This window comes from Acanthaster planci, linkage group LG20, assembly GCF_054643075.1.
Source record: "Acanthaster planci isolate LZ-2023a linkage group LG20, COTS_SCS, whole genome shotgun sequence".
NCBI classification, from domain to species: domain Eukaryota; kingdom Metazoa; phylum Echinodermata; class Asteroidea; order Valvatida; family Acanthasteridae; genus Acanthaster; species Acanthaster planci.
The window spans coordinates 10,021,928-10,041,955 of NC_141796.1; the positions used below are offsets into that span (position 1 = coordinate 10,021,928).

The 20,028-nt window shown below is 45.1% G+C and overlaps 1 protein-coding gene across 2 annotated transcripts in view; it reads left to right on the forward strand.

The window, feature by feature from the left end:
• Positions 1–19,601, forward strand: part of myrf (myelin regulatory factor) — a 32,619-nt gene extending 13,018 nt beyond the window's left edge. Inside the window, exons 4-24 of one of the 2 annotated variants that reach the window (XM_087130263.1) lie at positions 54–563; positions 652–758; positions 1,377–1,415; positions 2,084–2,222; positions 2,961–3,054; positions 3,399–3,577; positions 4,132–4,333; positions 4,697–4,777; positions 5,267–5,386; positions 6,099–6,267; positions 6,872–7,088; positions 7,624–7,785; positions 8,274–8,324; positions 9,017–9,132; positions 10,495–10,608; positions 11,396–11,587; positions 13,131–13,209; positions 14,339–14,413; positions 14,638–14,740; positions 15,006–15,086; positions 15,711–19,601. In XM_087130263.1, the coding sequence (XP_086986389.1) occupies positions 54–563; positions 652–758; positions 1,377–1,415; positions 2,084–2,222; positions 2,961–3,054; positions 3,399–3,577; positions 4,132–4,333; positions 4,697–4,777; positions 5,267–5,386; positions 6,099–6,267; positions 6,872–7,088; positions 7,624–7,785; positions 8,274–8,324; positions 9,017–9,132; positions 10,495–10,608; positions 11,396–11,587; positions 13,131–13,209; positions 14,339–14,413; positions 14,638–14,740; positions 15,006–15,086; positions 15,711–15,809 (2,929 nt within the window). In that variant the 3' untranslated portion in view covers positions 15,810–19,601. The remainder of the gene's footprint in view (positions 1–53; positions 564–651; positions 759–1,376; positions 1,416–2,083; positions 2,223–2,960; positions 3,055–3,398; positions 3,578–4,131; positions 4,334–4,696; positions 4,778–5,266; positions 5,387–6,098; positions 6,268–6,871; positions 7,089–7,623; positions 7,786–8,273; positions 8,325–9,016; positions 9,133–10,494; positions 10,609–11,395; positions 11,588–13,130; positions 13,210–14,338; positions 14,414–14,637; positions 14,741–15,005; positions 15,087–15,710) is intronic. The other variant, XM_087130264.1, reaches the window with a different exon arrangement.
• The last annotated feature ends 427 nt before the right edge of the window (positions 19,602–20,028 follow it).

A 20,028-nucleotide genomic window follows, 5' to 3' on the forward strand; every position in this document is an offset into this window, starting at 1 on the left:
AAGTGTTAATTGCTGATGACCAATTTGGGTATGTTGACTGAATTTTGTTTCAGGAACCTGCCGGATTCGCCCCCAGATTCAGAGCCCTACTCCCCCCCAATACCCACATCCCAATCCCTGATGGGCTCCCCGGGCGTGACCAGCCCCCTTCTCAACTGCCCCTCAATCCAGCACTGCCAATCAACCGCTGGGAGTGGGCTCCAGCAAGGGGCTGAGCTGCCGGTAGTCGGGACCAACAGCCCCCTGGAGCCGGTGGACATCCAGGACCAGATGGTACAGCTGAGCGAGTACCTGAACAGCGGAGCGGGTGCGGCCATGCTAGATCTGGCCAGCATCCCTTCCATGCAGCCGCAGCCGGGCCTCCTGCAAGGTGACTCCAACCTCCTCGGGGTGCTGCAGGGTGCAGGAGGGGTGCACCCGCCTGCGCCTCAGGAGGGGGGCTTGGGAGGAGTGGCTGGGGGGGTGGAGGGCGGTATACTACCCACCGCGACGGGATCCAGCGATCAGCAGGCTGGTGTACAAATGGGGAACCTCCCTCAGACAGAGTTATCAAGACGGGACAGGTTGGTCTTACTATTTGGCATATTTGGCATTGACTGCACTTTCTTGCATATCGCAGCTTTTATTGAGTATGTTATTCTCTTGTTTCAGCATATTGACCCATCAGTCCAAGAAACGCAAACACTCACTGACACCCGAGAACAGCATCAGGAGAAACTCTGAGACGCCCTTGCAAATACAGATCAAGCAAGAACCTGGTGAGTTCTGAATTCAGTTGTTATTCTCAGTTGGGCACAGATTTCCAGTTGGGTACAAATGCTTCTAGTCTAATGTTTATCAAGGTCACCACTCATGTGCCACATCTCCTTGAATTGAAAGCTTGAATTTTTTAATGTCAAACAATAATTCACCTCATAAATCCTAACTTGAGCAAGTTTCTAGCGGGGCACTCATGTCTACCATCAGCTGGGAAACGTCAAAAAGCTCAGGCCAAATCGGAAAAGTAGTGGCTGCAGCTTAAACTTGCATGAGTGTCAACTGGAGCCATAGGCTAGTGGCTACAGGCACTTCCCATAGATGCAACTCGGAGCCACAGCCAGTTGATTCGGACTCTTGCCGTAGCACCTCCTTGCACTGTCTCGACCATTTGCACCATGTGCCCAGAAGGCAGCAGGCAATGTTCCCAGCAAGAGTCCCAACTCTGATGATCTGGAAAGATTTTTCCTCGCGCTGTCATGAGTTGGCTTCACCAAGCCTTCCCAGTTGGGTACACCTGATTCGCCCAGGTTGTTCTCAAGTGGCGTCGGCAAGAATACCATTTAAATTCAGCGAGTTGTCATATTCTAGAGAAATGTTTGAAGTTTCTTTTTCAACAGGTACTGAACCCTGCGAGGGTGACCTGGGAGTTGATAATTGTAAGTATCTCGTTGTTTTCAATTCTATTTCTGTTATTGTGGATCTGTTTATGGCATTCATTGTCACTGGATTTGCCTGTGGGATTCAACTGCCAATTGTGCTTGCTATGGACATTTCTCCTGTGGTGTCACGATCGCGCTGGACCTCTGATGTGTTGTGATGGTAATGAGTGCATGGTGTTGTGATGGTAATCTACCTATTCAAGATAAACTAGTCAAGCGTGCAGCGTTCGCGCCTGCGCTTGCACATGGTTGAAGCTGCCCGTAGGGATGTATGCGATAACCGTGGCCGAGGCGGTCCACACGTAGTAGTATTTTTTACATTTAGCAGTTCATGTAGACTGGTACCCCTGAACATTGTGGAATATGTTGTCATGGGGGAACTTATTATTAACTTACAGGTCAAGCCATTTGTATAGCCAATCCCAAGCTTTGTCATGAATATTCATCGTAGGGACGCCTACATTTGTTTAAATTGAGTATTCAATACAGTCAGCACCAATGTTTATGTGGCCCCTCTGTTAACAATCCTACTTCTGAAACTTGCAAATGTTCCTCCTAAAAGTTCATTGAGTACATGTAGTTGAATCATGTATATTTAAAGTTGAGTTTGCTGCAATGAAAATGTTGCTCATGAATATTCATGTGGTAATTTGTCTACGTTTCAGCCATTTTCATGGACCAAGAGTTTGAATATGCAGCAGGGGATGGCATGGCCTATACGGACACGCCCTACCAGTTCATCAAGTGGCTTCCATATCAGAACAACAAGTGGAACACTCTGGTGGACGCCGCTGGCCAGGAATTGTAAGAATGTGTTTCCCCGATGACTTGTTTTTAATATGGGAAATGGCGCAGAGCCTGATTTGTCGTTCCTGGAATTTGATGCCGAGAAACTGTCGTGGCAAAAGTCACCAGAGCGGAGATCTGTCCAGTGTTTTCTCTTTTAACATAGATACCTGCTGTTTACGATACAACAGAATCCTCCAGTGGCAAAGTCAAGATTATGACAAGATTCTTGACTGTCCAGATCTGTCTGGACAACAAACTACAGGCAGTTTATGGGTCATTCTATAAATTCATTGTCCAAAAGTGAGACATTTTTGTGTCCCTGTTACACCAGACCTGTATAATTTGACATGGAGATATCACTGAAATTGATTTCCGACTGTTTCTTTTTGTTTGTCAGGTAATTTGCATGAATTCATCACTCTTAGAAATAAACCATATTCGCCGGGGACACAATTTCAGTCGGATTCCCTAACGTAGTGTATTCATATGAAAATGTTAAATTTAAAGAACCAGACTCTATTCTACGACTTCATTCCGACCCCCCAAACCCACCTGCTACCATCCCATTAAGGGTCTTCAGATGTATTCAATACGTTCAGGCATACGACTGAAATTGGGTACCCTGCAAATGTGGTCTATTAGAGACTGTGTCCTGAACTTAGAAAATCATATGTCAGATGTGACGGGGCACCCCGAAATTGGACCCTTAAATCATAGAATGACCCCATGACTTGTTGATTTTGTCTTCCTTAGACCACCACCCACGTACCGTGTGGAAGCGGACAAGGGCTTCAATTTCTCCATTGTGGATGACGCATTTGTTTGCCAGAAGAAAAATCACTTCCAGGTATTCAGGTCTTGGCCTTTGAGACCACGACCCAGATTTTGTAGAGTTGCCGAGGCAGAAATTACCGTGTATTAGGTTTTCTATGCCACAAAAAAAAAATGAGTGGAGAATTTTTTCCAGTATTTCCGCAACGATTAGATGAAACTTCTAAGTTCCCTTGACGTAGCGCGTGTTCAGGTTCTTGCAAAAATTGTATTTATAACCTTGTCCTAATGGCTCCTTCAAGATTTGCCGAAAGAAAGATGGACATGCGATGGACGTGGGATGGCACGATTACTCGGCTGAGTTGAGCCCAAGTCGCAGTTGTAGACTTTATGAGTCACATGTTTTTTTGTTACCGGTAGGTCACCTGCCATATCGGCATAAACGGCCCTGCCAAGTACGTCAAGACGGAGAACGGCCTGAAAGCGGTAGACAGCTACCAGATCCACCTGCATGGCATCAAGGTGGAGGCCCTCAATTCCTACATCCGCATTGAGCAGTCCCAGGCCAACCGCAGCAAGAGGCCATTCCAACCTGTCAGGTAACTGAAAGGCTTTCCTTACCAACTCGAATAGCCTGGTTAGACCACCACACTGTTAACCTAGAGGTCGTGGGTTCGAGTCCCACCCGTTTAAGTGTGTGTGCAGCCTTTCCCACAAGCTGTTTGGAGCGCTGGGCATACAGTGCTTAATGAAACTGTGTCAGCAGGTTTCCTTTCTAACTCTACCAACTGGACGGTCAGCATTAGTCAAGAGGTCATGGGTTCGGGTCCCAGTTGAGCAAGCTGCGAATTTTTTGCTGCAAGTTTCTGGGAAGCGTTGAGTATTGAGCGGTCAATCGAAGGACGCTATCAAAGAGTTCAGTGAAGGTGGATGGTTTTGGGGAAGGGGTCTTTTCCATAGCTTAGGGGAGGAGGCACGGAATCCCTTTCCCAGACCTCAGTTGAGCAAACGGCGATTGAATTGAAACTTGGTATGCGTAGAGACGCATCCACTCGAACGACATACAACAGTTCCGTGCTGATTTGTGTGGCTAGAAAAGCACAGAAATTACTGAGGCGACTTATCAAGCCCTGGTGTTTTGGAATCGCTTCAGAATTGACGTGCGTCCAGACCAGATCACCAAGGTGACTATCGGCCGGCTTCACTACAGCGAGACGACGTCCAACAACATGCGCAAGAAGGGCAAGCCCAACCCAGACCAACGCTTCTTCATGTTGGTGGTGGCCCTGCACGCTCACAGCGGTGACCAGAGTCACCTCCTGGCCGCTCATGTCTCGGAGCGAATCATTGTCAGGGTGAGTTGTCAAACACTGGCTAACATTTTGCATTTTATAAGTAAATATTTACGCAAAACAATAGCACAGAGAAGCAAGGAGCAACCCAAAAAGGAAGTCTGAATGTTTGTGCTCTGGCCTGGTCAGTGTACGTTAGAGGAAGGTTTTTCTTCTGTTTGGAAAATCTTAGACTGGTGTCAGGCCCCTCCATTGTATTTGTACAGTACATAAGATCCAAGATCCTCACGTGTGAAAAGAAAGTATGGCACAAGTGAATCCGCACTTCTTTGTTTGCGCGTTTTTCTGGTGAATTATATCTTCAGAAAGGATAGTGTTGAAATGCATTTGAATGAAAGTGTTTATATATCTGAATCATTTTAACAGGCCTCCAATCCTGGACAATTTGAGAATGATGTGGATGTCGCATGGCAGAAGGGGCAGACACAGGACTCCATATATCACATGGTATGTATATGTTACCCACAACCTGTTTGCATGGTATATCACATGGTATGTACATGTTACCCACAACCTGTTTGCATGGTATATTACATGGCATGTACGTGTTACCCACAACCTGTTTGCATGGTATATCACATGGTATGTACATGTTACCCACAACCTGTTTGCATGGTATATCTCATGGTAGGAACATGTTACCCACAACCTCTGCTCATGACATATCAAGTGGTATATGTGCATGTTACCTCCACCCTCTGGTTTTGGTATTTCTTGAGTTGAGTCTCAAACATTTGTGTTTGACATGTCCATTTCCTGGTGCCCTGTTTATTGACCCTCATTAGTGTCAAGTCGAATAGTGGAGCCATGTTGCCCTCACATTTGCCAATCATTATATAATATTCATATTGTTTGATGGTTTGTTTACCAGTCAGTAAATAAATATTGATTTTGTTTATTGGTGAGTACATTTTATTTGTCATTGTTTACTGTTAGGGCCGTATTGGCATCTACACAGACAGACCAGACGAGGCTTTAGTTGTCCATGGCAACATACGAGTCACAGGTCACGTGGTGCAGCCTTCTGATGCAAGGGCAAAAGAGAACATTGAGGAGGTGAGGGGAACGTGATTTAATCAGTTTCTAGAGCTGTGCAAGGCTTATACAAGGCCAGCGTCAATGTTACATAGTTGCTTTGGTTACTACCCCCTAGAGCACATTGTTTTGCCCATCATGGGGGGGATAGACCTTTATCATGATGCTGCCATGTTTGTCTTGTACCCTGTAGCCCCTTTGGCAATAGTAATACAACTTCACACATTGGTAAATGGGAACAGACTATTTTTCCTTCCAACCTCAGGTTGGTTACATTGCGTTAATGGTAGAAAAGCAAGATGGCTGCCTCCACGATAGAGGTCTATTGTTCTGTCTTCCAGTTTCCTGTCTCAACCATGATTGTACTGGAACTTGATACAAGTGCAGACACGTTGGTGCGCTATGCATCCTTAAATCTTCAACCCAGTCAGTACTGTGTAATTCTGGTCCTCTGTATCCCACACCTCTGTTTATAAATCATCATCGTTCCCTGCCTACATTTATTGATTATCTGTCCGCTTCCATGACACCCCGTGTACAGAAGTTGACATTCCAAGAAAATGGCTCATCCATATTCAATGAAAACTTGCTTCAAGTTGTCAACAAGGCGTTGCCATACAAATTCACGAAGGCTCAGTGGACAACCACCACAGATTGCCCTCCCCTCCACTCACCAACTGCAAAAAACCAGCCCTGATTGTTACTTAAAGACCGTTTTGATGTTGATTTCTAGGTTGACCCCAAGGAGCAACTGAAGAACATCGGCAAGGTGCGCATTGTGCGGTACAATTACGTCCCAGAGTTTGCCGAGCAGGCGGGCCTGCCGGAGTGTGACCAGGTGGAGACGGGTGTCATCGCCCAGGAGGTGCAGGACGTCATTCCGGACGCCGTCACCGAGACAGGTACACTAAAAAGTGTGGGACTCAAATATTCAACAAGCATGCTGTTTACTGCAAGCACCGTGACAGGCGTGTTTGCTACTTACTGTGGGCGAACATCAAAGGTGGAAGAACACTTCTATGCAAAGTGTGCATTCTAGTTTAATGTCCTTTATTGTTGATACTTGGACAAGTAGGCAGAGCTGTCTTCAGTGTTTATCCATAAAAATGAAATGTCTTTTTTGCTGAGACTGAGATACATACAATGTAAGACTGAGGACTTGCGAAAGATTTAAGAGGACGTGTGATTACTTTTGAAGCATTTGTGAGGACATGTGAAGTATTTGTGTGGACATGAAGAATTTGATTGGATTTGTGAGGATTTCAGAAGCATTTGTTAGGACTTGTAAAACATTTCTGAGGACTTGTAAAGCATCTCTGAGGACTTGTAAAGCATCTCTGAGGACTTGTAATGCATTTCTGAGGACTTCAGAAGCATTTGTCAGGACTCGTAAAGCATTTATGAGGAGGTATGTAGTATGTATCATTTCTAGCCGTAGCCAGGTAATTCGGACACAGCTTAGTTCTGTGACTCAACATCTCTTTGACATTGTCTCCCAATACCCAGGTGATGTCTACCTCCCCAATGGCAGCAGCATCGACAACTTCCTGACGGTCAACAAGGACCGCATCTACATGGAGAACGTGGGGGCGGTCAAGGAGCTGTGCCGGCTGACTGACAACCTGGAGACCCGCATTGACGAGCTAGAGAAGATGAACCGTCGTCTGGCCAAGCTGAAGCGGCTGGACAGCCTGAAGTCCACCTCTAGCGGCGGCACATTCAGGTAAGGTTCCCAGGCCGAGGAGTACCGAAGCGTGACGTCATTCGAACCAGGATGTTGTAGTGCAAACGATTAGAGGGCGGGTGTGTGTTGGTTCGGGCGCTGGGTGTCGCGCTGATGCCTTTGACACACATAATTGTGCCCGGTGTGTTCACTTTGGTACTCTGTAAAAGTCACTTGGAGGGGGATCTGGAGGGAGATTGGACAAGGAAGCTGTGCAGGGGTGGGCGGGGGAATTGGCATATTTTGGGGGAGGGGCTAAGATAAACGTCTATTTTCCCTATGGATAATCAGCTGCAAGTCAAGTCTACCTCCGTATGGGTAAACCGTTGGATTTCAATTGCCAGACAGCGAGGCGCAAGTCAAAGTCCAGTTGTAAGACTTTTGGTTGGGAGGGTTAGGATGTTATAGAAAACCCTGGCCAAATGGGAGGGGGGGATACGGAAGAGACACTCAAGAATGGGAGGGACCCCCACCCAAGATGTTGAGTTGGAACGTCGGGAAAGTGAGCCAGCCTGTTCGTGCTGTTTCTTTGTAGTCGCTCGGGCAGCAATCGTTCCGGCGTGGGCTACAGCAAAGGCCAGCGCAAGGACACCCGGGGGGACAGCTGCAAACGCCGAGCACAGGAAGAGGATGCCTGCCTGACGCAGCGAACCATGCGCATCATCATTGTCATCCTCGTCTTCATCATGCTCTTCTGGTGAGCAGACCCGGTGTCCTGTGAAACTGTGGACCCCCCTGGAAATTGTACCCCTTTTTCTCTCTTAACACGCCAATAAGTCCAGATTTCAGGCTCCATTGGTTTTGATGGAAACTCCACTCTCTGGAGAGGAAGTCGAGAGATAAAGGGCTTGATTTTTTGTTATCCTTGCGGAGTCTCCCCCAAGCTCAAATGTTGACGAGGGGAATGTTATCAGTGAACAAGCGGAAAAGAAGAAATGGAAACGGCAGCAGAAACAAAATACAAAAAAGAGTAAAAAAAAAACAGGAAAATGAAAACGGAAAACAAAATTGTACAAATGTAAACCCCAAGAACATTTGAGTTGAATGAGAAAAACTAAACCTGAAGAGGACATTACGGTCCAGACCCTCTCGTCAGGTGCACATTTCTGGGTTGAAGGAGAGACCTGTTAATGTCTTGATTGTTTTAACTGATTTAATTACCCCGATTTTTTTTTTTTTTGGCAGCATTGGTTCCATGGTTGCACTTTATCTACTTCAGTTGGGGGAAACTGGAAGGTGAGAGGACACATTTTGCTTTGTTTTTTTATTTATCGTTTTTTTTTCACGTTCATCTAAAGCAGTTTGGGTTCCATGCTCATTCTGGCCGCCTAGGGATCAGCTTTGATGGGGTGTGGGTGTGCGTAGACGGGCTAGACATTACTCACCTATGGTGGTGTGCTTACAGTGGTGCTGCGTATTTCATTGAGAGTGTAAGAAGCAAGCACAGCCAAAGGCTTGCTAACCTTGGTGGAGAAATTTGCTTAACCTTGTGACCTAATAATGGAAATGTCGATGCGCAGCTCTGCGCACCTGTGCAGTTTTTGTGCTGATCACAACAACTGCGAAATGTTCACCACGAAATATGCTTACCGTGGAGCAAATTTTCATGCTGAGGGAAGGAAATGGGCCGAACAGTAAGCAACGCCGTGCAATTCGGCCCTGATGCCTTGCCGGTGACTACAGTCTGGCATGAATTCAATTTACTTTAATTTTCGGAATGCAAGCCCCTGGTTTATACGTTGATTCTCGCACCGAATAATGCACCGTGGCTTTTACGCTAGTGCGGCTAATATGCCGACCTGATATTTCTTGCAGCTTATACTCTGTGCGGCCTATATTCCAAAAATTATGGTGTTGTTATTTTGGCAATTCCTTCGCGTTTCTTGTTTCCCTTGATAAAGTGTTGTTGTGATTGGTTTGTCCCACAGCGCCACTGCCACAGACCCTTCCCTGTCATCTGGCGCTCCTGCTGGACAGAACAGAACAGCGCAGGACGGTGTCATACTGTCCGATTCCAAGCCTTCGGAATCCTCCGAAGAGGGCCGTAAGTACTTCAGAGTTTCACACCAAAGCCTGATTGTAGCTCACTGCAAACAATATCAACTGCATCCACCGAAAGCTTGTGGATAAATGAAACAGTGAAGATGTGTGCATTTCTGGAATTCACTGCATCCACCAAAAAGCTTGTGGATTGTAGGAATTCACTGCATCCACTGAAAAGCTTGTGGATAAATGAAACAGTGAAGATGTGCGCATTTCTGGAATTCACTGCATCCACCGAAAAGCTTGTGGATTGTAGGAATTCACTGCATCCACTGAAAAGCTTGTGGATAAATGAAACAGTGAAGATGTGCGCATTTCTGGAATTCACTGCATCCACCGAAAAGCTTGTGGATTGTAGGAATTCACTGCATCCACTGAAAAGCTTGTGGATAAATGAAACAGTGAAGATGTGCGCATCGGTAGGAATGATTTCAGGGGGTGACAAATGGAGGCTTCCATTCCGTGAGGTAAAGCCTCATAGATAGAATATTACATTTTGTGGCCTTGTGAGTTATTCTTTCCACCTCACCAGTGTGAATCCTTTTGTTATACACTGATCCCTGAAAAAGAGAAACATGAAAAATTCTGAACAGCGGAATAGAGCGTCCTCTTTGTCAAGGGACGGAACGTCTGTTAATGTGATGCAGCCCCGCTGTGTGTTGATGGCATGTGATCAGTGGCCCACCGATCAGGTGGTGGGGATATACTTGGGCAGTGTCATGAAACCTTAACCAGCTGTGGACCATTTCAACGGAGTGGAAGAAGTGGCTGTAGAAATTGTGGCCTCTGATGTTAATTCCCGTGGTGGTTAGGGCTGTGCTGGATATCTGAATATTCGATTGCATGGAAGGTAGAATATTCAGATATTCTATTATCCCGGTTGACCCAGCCCTAATGTTGCTGCCAGTCACAGCCACGATTTAGGGTGCAGCTACGCACAATAAATTGCCCACCCGCCCACAAAAAAAGTCATTTGCAACTTAAATTTGAATAGAGTCTGGTAGACTGAGTACTTTCAGTTCACTTGAACATAACAATTTGAATTCTCCCGACTAAAAACACTTGCTATACCTCGTGATTCGGGGCGAGCTTTTGCTTTCTTACATAAGAGACGTCTTGCATCAATACACAGTTTTGAATGGATGAGAAGGGCACAGAGGAACCAGTCCATTCCAGAGATGGTGGTTGCTATGCCAAAGCTTGCCCCGAATCACGAGGTATCGCAACTGTGTCTTTAGTCTGGGGAATTCAAATCGTAATGTTTTTGTGTGAAATCAGATAACACAGTGTACCAGCTTTTGTTCAAATTGACTCGCCAGTGGCCCTTTATATTGAGTACGTTACATCTGCTTGTTCCTTGCAGCTGTTGATGACACGTCTCTTGAATCCCAGGGGCATGATGATGATTGTAGCGCCCCCAGCTGTCCACAGTTGTACTGCTGCAACTTCCCATCACCCCTGGAATGGTCTGAATATTGTGAGTAACTCCTCTCTCGCATTGACATTGAACCCCCCCATCCTGTCTTCACATTGACCCCTTCTGTGTTCACATTGACCCCTTCTGTGTTCACATTGACCCCTTCTGTGTTCACATTGACCCCTTCTGTGTTCACATTGACCCCTTCTGTGTACACATTGACCCCTTCTGTGTACACATTGACCCCATCTGTGTACACATTGACCCCATCTGTGTGCACATTGACCCCTTCTGTGTACACATTGACCCCATCTGTGTTCACATTGACCCCTTCTGTGTTCACATTGACCCCTTCTGTGTTCACATTGACCCCATCTGTGTACACATTGACCCCTTCTGTGTTCACATTGACCCCATCTGTGTTCACATTGACCCCATCCTGTCTTCACATTGACCCCATCTGTGTTCAAATTGACCCCATCTGTGTACACATTGACCCCTTCTGTGTACACATTGACCCCTTCTGTGTACACATTGACCCCATCTGTGTACACATTGACCCCGTCTGTGTTCACATTGACCCCATCTGTACATATTGACCCCTTCTGTGTTCACATTGACCCCATCTGTGTACATATTGACCCCTTCTGTGTACACATTGACCCCTTCTGTGTTCAGATTGACCCCATCCTGTCTTCACGTTGACCCCATCTGTGTTCACATTGACCCCATCTGTGTACACATTGACCCCATCTGTGTTCACATTGACCCCATCTGTGTACACATTGACCCCATCTGTGTTCACATTGACCCCATCTGTGTTCACATTGACCCCATCTGTGTACAGCCACAGACTCATACAGCTCTCCCGTGGAGTCTCCCGTGGAGTCTTCCGTGACAGATGGTGGAGAGAGCAGCACCATTGAGGAAGTGACGGTTTCAGATGGGGAGGGGCGGCTGATTCAAAGGCAGGAACAAGTTGAGAGGCGGAACACCAGACGCAAACGGGACAACACCATGGCCAACCAGATCATGCACAGTATGTCATTCCGTCTATTCTCATCTATCCCTGAGCCTAATCTCGGCTTCATCTGCGGCTCTTGCATCACTTTGGCTTCTAATAGCTTGAGCTCCACATCACTAGCTAGACTTTTGATGTTAATGCTGGTACTATTTCACAACTCACTTGTCCCAGGGGTGGGTTAATTTTCCTCGGAGAGTCCTTTTGGCCAGTTAGACTTGACAAAGTCCCTTGTGAGTCATTTGTTTCAGATTCGTGTGACATTTTATATCACACTGTCAACCGTTAAGCGTCGTGGAAAATCGTAGCATAGCTCTTGCTACCTTTCATGAGTTTGTTAACTAAATGTTTCTTGATTAAGGAGCAGATCTGGTGAGTTCGGAAATCTCAGTTCGAGGAAGCTCAATATGTGAGAAACTGAAGCCCAACAAGGAGACAAAAGACGAGGTTTGGGAAAAAAGCACCCCAAGTATTTGCTCAGCAATGAGCAAACTTGACAGGGAACTAATCTTGATGAGCCAGTGTTTATCATGTGTCATTTTGGCTGGTAACCCAAGCAAAACCAAAAAGAAACCTCCTGAGCACAACAGTTGGCTTGGCACCTGCAGGAAGATCCATGTTGACAAAGTTTGCTATTTCCCGCACAAATGCAATAGTTTGCTATTTCCTGCACAAATGCAATAGTTTGCTATTTCCTGCACAAATGCAATAGTTTGCTATTTCCTGCACAAATGCAATAGTTTGCCATTTCCTGCACAAATGCAATAGTTTGCTATTTCCTGCACAAATGCAATAGTTTGCTATTTCCCACATAGTTGCAATAGTTTGCTATTTCCCACATAAATGCAATAGTTTGCTATTTCCCACATAGTTGCAATAGTTCGCTTTTTCCTGCACAAATGCAATAGTTTGCTATTTTCCACATAGTTGCAATAGTTTGCTATTTCCCACATAGTTGCAATAGTTTGCTATTTCCTGCACAAATGCAATAGTTTGCTATTTCCCACATAGTTGCAATAGTTCGCTTTTTCCCGCACAAATGCAATAGTTTGCTATTTCCCACATAGTTGCAATAGTTCGCTTTTTCCCGCACAAATGCAATAGTTTGCTATTTCCCACATAGTTGCAATAGTTCGCTTTTTCCCGCACAAATGCAATAGTTTGCTATTTCCCACATAGTTGCAATAGTTTGCTATTTCCCACATAGTTGCAATAGTTCGCTTTTTCCCACACAAATGCAATAGTTTGCTATTTCCTACATAGTTGCAATAGTTTGCTATTTCCCACACAGTTGCAATAGTAAGATCTTACAGAATGTTCACAGTCAGTGTGTGTTCCTGGAGGATTGTCGACTTTTTCAGTTTGTTGCTTTGTTTGTTTTTCAGTAGACATAACAAAATATTGTCCGAAAAACTTGTGATGAGAGAGGGGGTTTTTGTGTGGAAAGGATTTTCTTTGTCAATGTGACTTGCTGCAGAGCAGTTTGAATGCTTTGCTCCTCAGGATGGTGCTTGACCGGCCGTGTTTTGCATCACTGATAGTTCATAATTGCTTCCTTTAGCAGGGTTCACTGCATCTAGCTTGATGTTGGACGAAAGATTGAACATCATGAACAGCTCCATGTGCACAGAACCCTGTGGGTAAGTGCAACAAAACGGGAGGGGTCCTTCCTTGAAGCCACGGTTGGGCCAGAAGTGCCCGCTTTGCATCTGTGGCTTCCCCCTTTTTGGCAGAGTCGTACCTGGACACGGCTTGGGGCACCTGCAAGTTGAACTGAGAAGTTCCCTGGGCGGGTGCCATGGTCTCAAGACCGCACGGGTGATTCCTTAGGCCGTAGGTTCGAATCCAGACGGTGGGGCTGTAGTGCAAGTGTCCACAGGCAAGACACTCTTTCGCTATGTGCGCCTCCGCACTCGGGAGCAGTCACATGGGTTCTTGCATCTTACTGCATGTTCCTAGGGTGCTTAACCACTACCAGCCGGGGACTCCGGGATCGGAGCCATATGGTTTATATGTGTGGCCGGGGTTTCCGAACTCGGACAAAGGAAACAGGGCCCTGTAACAAAAGACCATACTCCGAACAAACGACCAGGCTGCTGGGCATGACCGGCATTTTTCGCTCTCAAAAGTGGTGATAATCCAGCATTATTTAGAAACCGTATACCAGGGTTTGGGGTATTTGGAGCAAGTGGATTACCACCGGGGACAAAAGCTCTCCACCACCGCAGCGATGAGCCACACAGCACCGCTGCATGCTAATCTGGCCCCTATTGAAAAGAGGTCAGCAGTGCACTGAGCCAGGTTCGTGAACAAAAGACAGCTGTATAACACCGCACAATCTGGGCTCTGTTTACAAGGCTGCAGGCCTGGCTGAAATATTCGGTCGTCAATGAAGGTCACCTGTCAACTTACAGTAGTGCCTGAAGATTACTCCGTGCGGCTATAAACGACTGTTAAATGGAATGATGAATTGTTGAAGGATTTTGAAAACGGAAAAAATGATAGTCATGCCGGCCCAGCATCCTCAACGTTGAAAAATGCCCCGGTTCGAAGTGGTTAAAGGGAACTTCTTTGGCCCTCGTGCGTAGGGGTAATAACAAATACAGGGCAGTTTGATCTGTGACATGTCCCCGCAAAATGAGCTGACAGTCAGAATTTTTGGAAATAGGTTTTAGAAAATTTGATTTTGGTATTTTTAATTTCAGCAGAAAAAGAGCTTTCCAGTGGTTAACGCTTTTGTTTTATTTTTCTCGTTCTTTCTCTTTCCAGGCAAGGCGGCAAATACAACTACAATATATCTGTTCCTGCCTACGTTCCCATGAAGGAATTCACACTTGAGATCAAGTAAGTTGAATAATCGTCTGACATTCTTCTGATTGGCATGCAAGACTTGAAACGGAGGAGGTTTCATGTATGGACTTGGTCTTGCTAAACCATGTGCTGTTACTACAGATCCCCGAAAAAGCTTTATAATATCCTTGAAGTTCTTGTGGAAACAGTGAGCTCAGATTTGGGTAGAGCAAGGGACTAATCCGACTCTCTCGTCTATTTGTGCACATTTGTCTCAGTACAACCGTCAGCTCTTGCGTGTGGCTCTGCAGGCCCACCCTCATCGCGAAGTGTCTCGAGTCAGGGCACGCGGTTTCTCCCCAAAACACCAGCTACTCAGAGGTACGTTAATAGCACTGCCTGTGTAGATGGCTTAGCAAGCATCACGCAAGACACACGAGCAACAAATATTTATCTGAAAGCCTGGTTGGAACAGGAATGCTTCTCGTCAGAGTGTGCAACGGTGTCACAACTTCTGAGACGCGCTGCATTTTGTGAATTCCCCACCTACGCCACATTATCTCTCAAACGGAGATCTTTTTTTGCCAGAAAACAAACCTGAACAAATCTTCAAGTATTTTGAAAACTCTATTGTTTGTGATTTCAGGGCACAAATCACCGATTCAGCCTTCCCATCGGCTACTTTGTCAATTCCACCTTTCCTTTCTTGGTCACATCCATGCAAGGGGTAAGTGGTAGGTCCAAAGAACCTGGAGGGAGTTTTATCCCAAAGCTGCTTCTGCTGTTGATCATATTTCGACCAGCGTTCATCAAATGCAGTGCTGGTTTGACTAGTCTCGTCAATCGTTGAGGACCAGTCTAGGTGAAATGTGGTGGGACACTACTCACAAACGGTGTAATGAAGGGTCACTGAGTCCATTGACTCAAGCTGAAGTAACTCGAGTTGAGTCGGATCAGGAAGGACAGGTTGAGTCACTGTATCAGACCAAGCCAGTGAGTCAAATTTATTTTTTAATGAAGTAACTCCCTAGTGCAGTGAGTGCATCGAATCGAGTCCTTGAGTCATATTAATATGCATGTCAGTTTGAGCCACTGATGACTGATACCCAATCTGGTCAATTAATCAAAGAGAGACAGAGACTAGACTAGGAAGATATTTGCTGTCTTTCCTTTTTGCTTTTCTGTCCCAGCCAGTACACTCAGTCAAACCAACGAGATAGCTAGTCTGTGGATTGTGTAATGTCGGTCGAGTCACCTGTTGTTTGTGACTCGAGTCAAGTCACTAACTCGACCGTCACGGTGCACAGTAAATGTATTACAATGTGGCACTTACTGTGTATGTTTGCTGCAGGTCATCAACTGTGACTCGAGAGGGCATGGCGTGGGCATTGACTTCTTTGAGTACAACTTCCACTTTGCCCGGAACCTCACCATGTGTCCTCGGACATAGAGGTCAAAGGTCATTGAGAGACAGGTCAATATAGATGCTGGTGGGTGTGGCTACCATCTTGGTATGGTTAAGTAAAAAGTAAATGGTGCAGTTATACTCTAGGCAGAGCACCACTGAAGACTTTTACCTGCTTTCACTGGTTCCCTGCAGTGGATTTTTTGTGATACGCGTAGGAGAGTTTTGCTACCAGTCATGTTTAGCACTGGTTCACATTCACTGCCATTTGTGCTGGGCTGCATTGGCAGAATACCAGTTACGCCACAGTAAAGGTTGTACTTACATGCACCTTGGTGAACTTATGAAAAATATGCAGTTTTTGATAGTTCGAGTGCCTTGTTGCGAGTGAATATTTGTAAATATATGTTAATACATAGATGAAATATGTAGAGATAAAATTGATATTTTAAATTGATTTTAGTTAGTGGAGGATTTATGCCAATATTTCTGACAGTTTGCTATGTTTTTCTGGATCGTAAACTTTTTGTGACATCCTGGAGAATAAAACTTGTAAGGACAAAGCAGGAGCTATAAATGCTCCGTTGAGTTGGCCTTGCTCCGTTGTAAGTTACGCTTGGGGGGGGGGGTGTTTGGCAATTACATTCTGTGGTATGTGGGTCTTGCTCTCCGGTCAGATGGTAAAAAAACAGTTTTGTAAATTTACTGCCGCAAAAATGTCGGAAAGATGAAAACTATCACTTGTCGGTGTCATCTGATGCAGCCTTGCCAAGATTCTGTTGTTACTTGGGTGTCTCATTGGGAACTGTTTGTTTGCTGCTGCATTGATGAATTAAATTGTCTGAAATAATTGTTCAGGGCAAAATGAACCACTCTCACGATTTGCCGGCTCTTTTTTTTAACATTGATGAGGCTGGTGGCAGATGCGCAGGTTGCCGATCTCTGTTCCTCGAAAGCTTGGAATACCCAACATTCACCAAGAGATTACAGACTGGAAAAGTGTGATATTACATTTTCATTTTCTCGTCAGAATTACATGTATTAGCAAAACCTAAGTCAAGTTTTCTGATCACGTAAGGTAAAAAAATGGTACACATTGTCGGTTACATCATGAATTGATGTATCGTGGATAGTTGGTACACCTCAAATCGTGTCGTGTGTAAAAAGTCACTTTGTGGTGCACCAAACGTATCGTGCACATCACTTTGTGGTGAAACCGTCAACATAATTATGGTGTAATCATTTTATCAAGAAAGTGAACAGATTTTTGGCAACTTAAGTGGTGTTGGACCTGCTTTTCTTTTGTATATAAAGATTGATAATTTTATCAGGAAACAAACATCAGGATAACCGTTTTTACAGTAAATTAGCATTTCTATATCTTGTAGCATCGCTGATCTGAAGTTTGTAACTAGAAAATTAATGTGATATTTTGTAAGCTACGTATGAATGGGGTCAGTCTCAGAGGGATGAAATTCTGACCTTAAAAAATGACCTCTTCCCGCCCGTCTTGTGTCTCAGTCGGGCACCAAGACCAGTCTAGACATCCACGATTGGACCCAATTTAGAATTCTCGGTCGGGGTGAGTAAAGCGATACCCTTCTGCAACAATTTTTTGTGTGATTCTGTGAGAGTAGACTGAATTTGTTACAGAGGGGGCGGTGCCGACCAAAAGAGGTGGGGCTCTTGAAATTGACAACTTTGAACTATGGATTATCACCGACGACAAGAGTGGTCCCCGCTGCTTCATTACACGTACTTTGTCTCTTATTGTTTAAAATGTCTTAATACCAAACCCACTCGTCTTCTGTTTAATAACAGGTAGTTAACTGTATTTTCTGTCATAAATATTAGACTCAGTGGAGAAAATGGAACAAATATTTCCCACTGTGGCTACATATACTAATATACTCCCTAGTAGATTTCCAAAACCACATCTGTTTTCCCTCTTTTGTAATAAATAAATAACTGGTATTTTACTATATTTCAATCGTCAATATTTTACATTCACATTTTTATGACAAGCTTGTAAATAGTAGCCTTTATGTATATTCCCATCTACAGGATCAATGTTACACTTTTTTCAAACATGATTTTTATGCTACATTCATGTCACGAAACTCTTGATACCAGGAAATTCGTGATACGGAAATATGCAGCACGGCAATAAATGAAATTTTAATTCCAGGGTGTTATTGATAAAAGTTGTATCCAATTTGCCAAGGAGAAACTTTTCGAAGTTTCCTTTTTCTTGTTCCGATATTTTAAGTGTACTGTACTTTTGATCAAGTTGTGACTACGTGTACCAGGGGTGGCACTGACCCTTTCCAGTGGTTTTCAGCCGGTAGGTAGTTGGCGTTCCCTTCGAGCCACACCCTAAGATTTGTTTGGACCAACCCCGATGAGCGAGTTCGGTATTCCAATAGCGCATGCCCACATTGACGCGCGCGTGAGTTCTGCCCTATCTGGTTCGTAAGTGATTTCGTTACAGAGGCGGACGCGCCCCGATTTGTATGTTAGACGATCGCTCAAGTTGTGCGTTAACTTCCGGTCCATGTTAACGGCGATCAATGCATGTAACTGTGCCCAGTGCATGTGCAATGGGCGTGGTTTAAACTGAAGTCACGCTTACAAACCGGATCCGATTTGTAAGTGACTTCGTCACAATGGCGGACGCGCCACGACTTACAAGCTCTCATTTGACAATCGCTGAAGTTGCGCGTTAACTTCCGGTTCCATGGTTCCACGTTAATGGCGATCATTGCATGTAACTGTATGTGCAGTGCATGTGCAATGGGCGTGGTTTGACGTCACACTTACGAAACGGATAGAATACCGAAGTGAATCCGTAACGCACACAATGTACCGTGTAAAAGGCATTACGGCGAGAACCAGCGCGTGAACCAACCCGCGCGCGTACTCCATTCGGTTGCACTGTACTTTCTGGTTCACAGTGACGTCACACTTCGGTACTCTTTGCACGGGCGGACCTACGAGGACGTACTCGCGCGCACGCTGTACTTAATAATGCCCTCGGTCTAGTAATGACCTTGCAGTTTTGAAAATCAATCTGAGTCATTCTGAATAGCCAACCAAAAGGTGTTACAAAGTCTGACGTGCGTGCATTTAAAACGGCATTTCCCCTTGACGCGTGCGCTTGAGGAATGTGGCACAAGGCGTCCATGCACGGTGTATGTTGCAGCCCGGCCCTGTGCCGTGTATAGTGCTCCAGCCCTCCTATGCGTGGGCGGGAGGAAGCTTTGAGTTTCATTTTTACTAGAAGTCAACTTTCTGGATTCAACTTTTTTTCAGTTCAACTAATATCGTAAGTTATATCCATCGCCCTTTATTACGCGATTAAAAATATCAAATGCGAACTTAGCACAAATTTGGTTGCCAAGTAAGTTGGCAAGCTGGAATTAAATTAGCAAATTTTCTTTGTAAGTTGTGTATTGTAAATTCCTCACGTATGCTAACTTTACCTTTGGCGTTCGATTTTGAATGGATGTGTAAACAGTCACATGGTGTTCAGTGAGCCAGTTCGATAATCCAACTGCGCATGCTCTGAATGAAGCATGTCTGAGGTCATTCTGGAACAGAGATACCCCGAGCAAGGACAGTGCCCTATCAGCGCGCCCATACCCCGACTATGCTGTGTTCTAAGATGACCTTGGTCTTTTTAACATATCGAACTGCCTCGTTGGTGACGGAATCAACGTTGTGATTTTTTTTTTAATTTTTCAAATGCAAGTTTGAATTCACTGCTCATTTTGTATCATATGAGATTTCAGGCATAGATTATATTTTAAGATTAAAACCTGTAAAAGAAGAAATTGACATTGGGTGTCCTTGTTTTCAGTAAAAACACAGGTGTTCATAAAATAATTACTGTCACAGTGATGATGACCTTTCAAAGCCGTTGAAATTACCTGCGGTCGCGATGTCATGCCCCAAATGAAGTGCGTCCGAGGTCATTTTGACGCGCGAGCGAGATTTGATCGATGAGTGCCAACCTGGACTCATCAGCCAAGGGCTTCGTGCGCGTTGACAAATCCGAGACGACGCCTTTCTCGGGGGCCTTCACACTCAACTCACCTCATGGACAGATGAGCTGATACCAAGGAACTATAAGACCATTAAAAAAATTGTTCAGCATCAGTTGTGTTTGCAAAAACGATGAGGAAGGAGTTTTTGTTTTAATACTTCGGAATGCATGCTGATCTGGAATGCTGCAAACACGGAACGAAAGCGCCATGTTGACTTC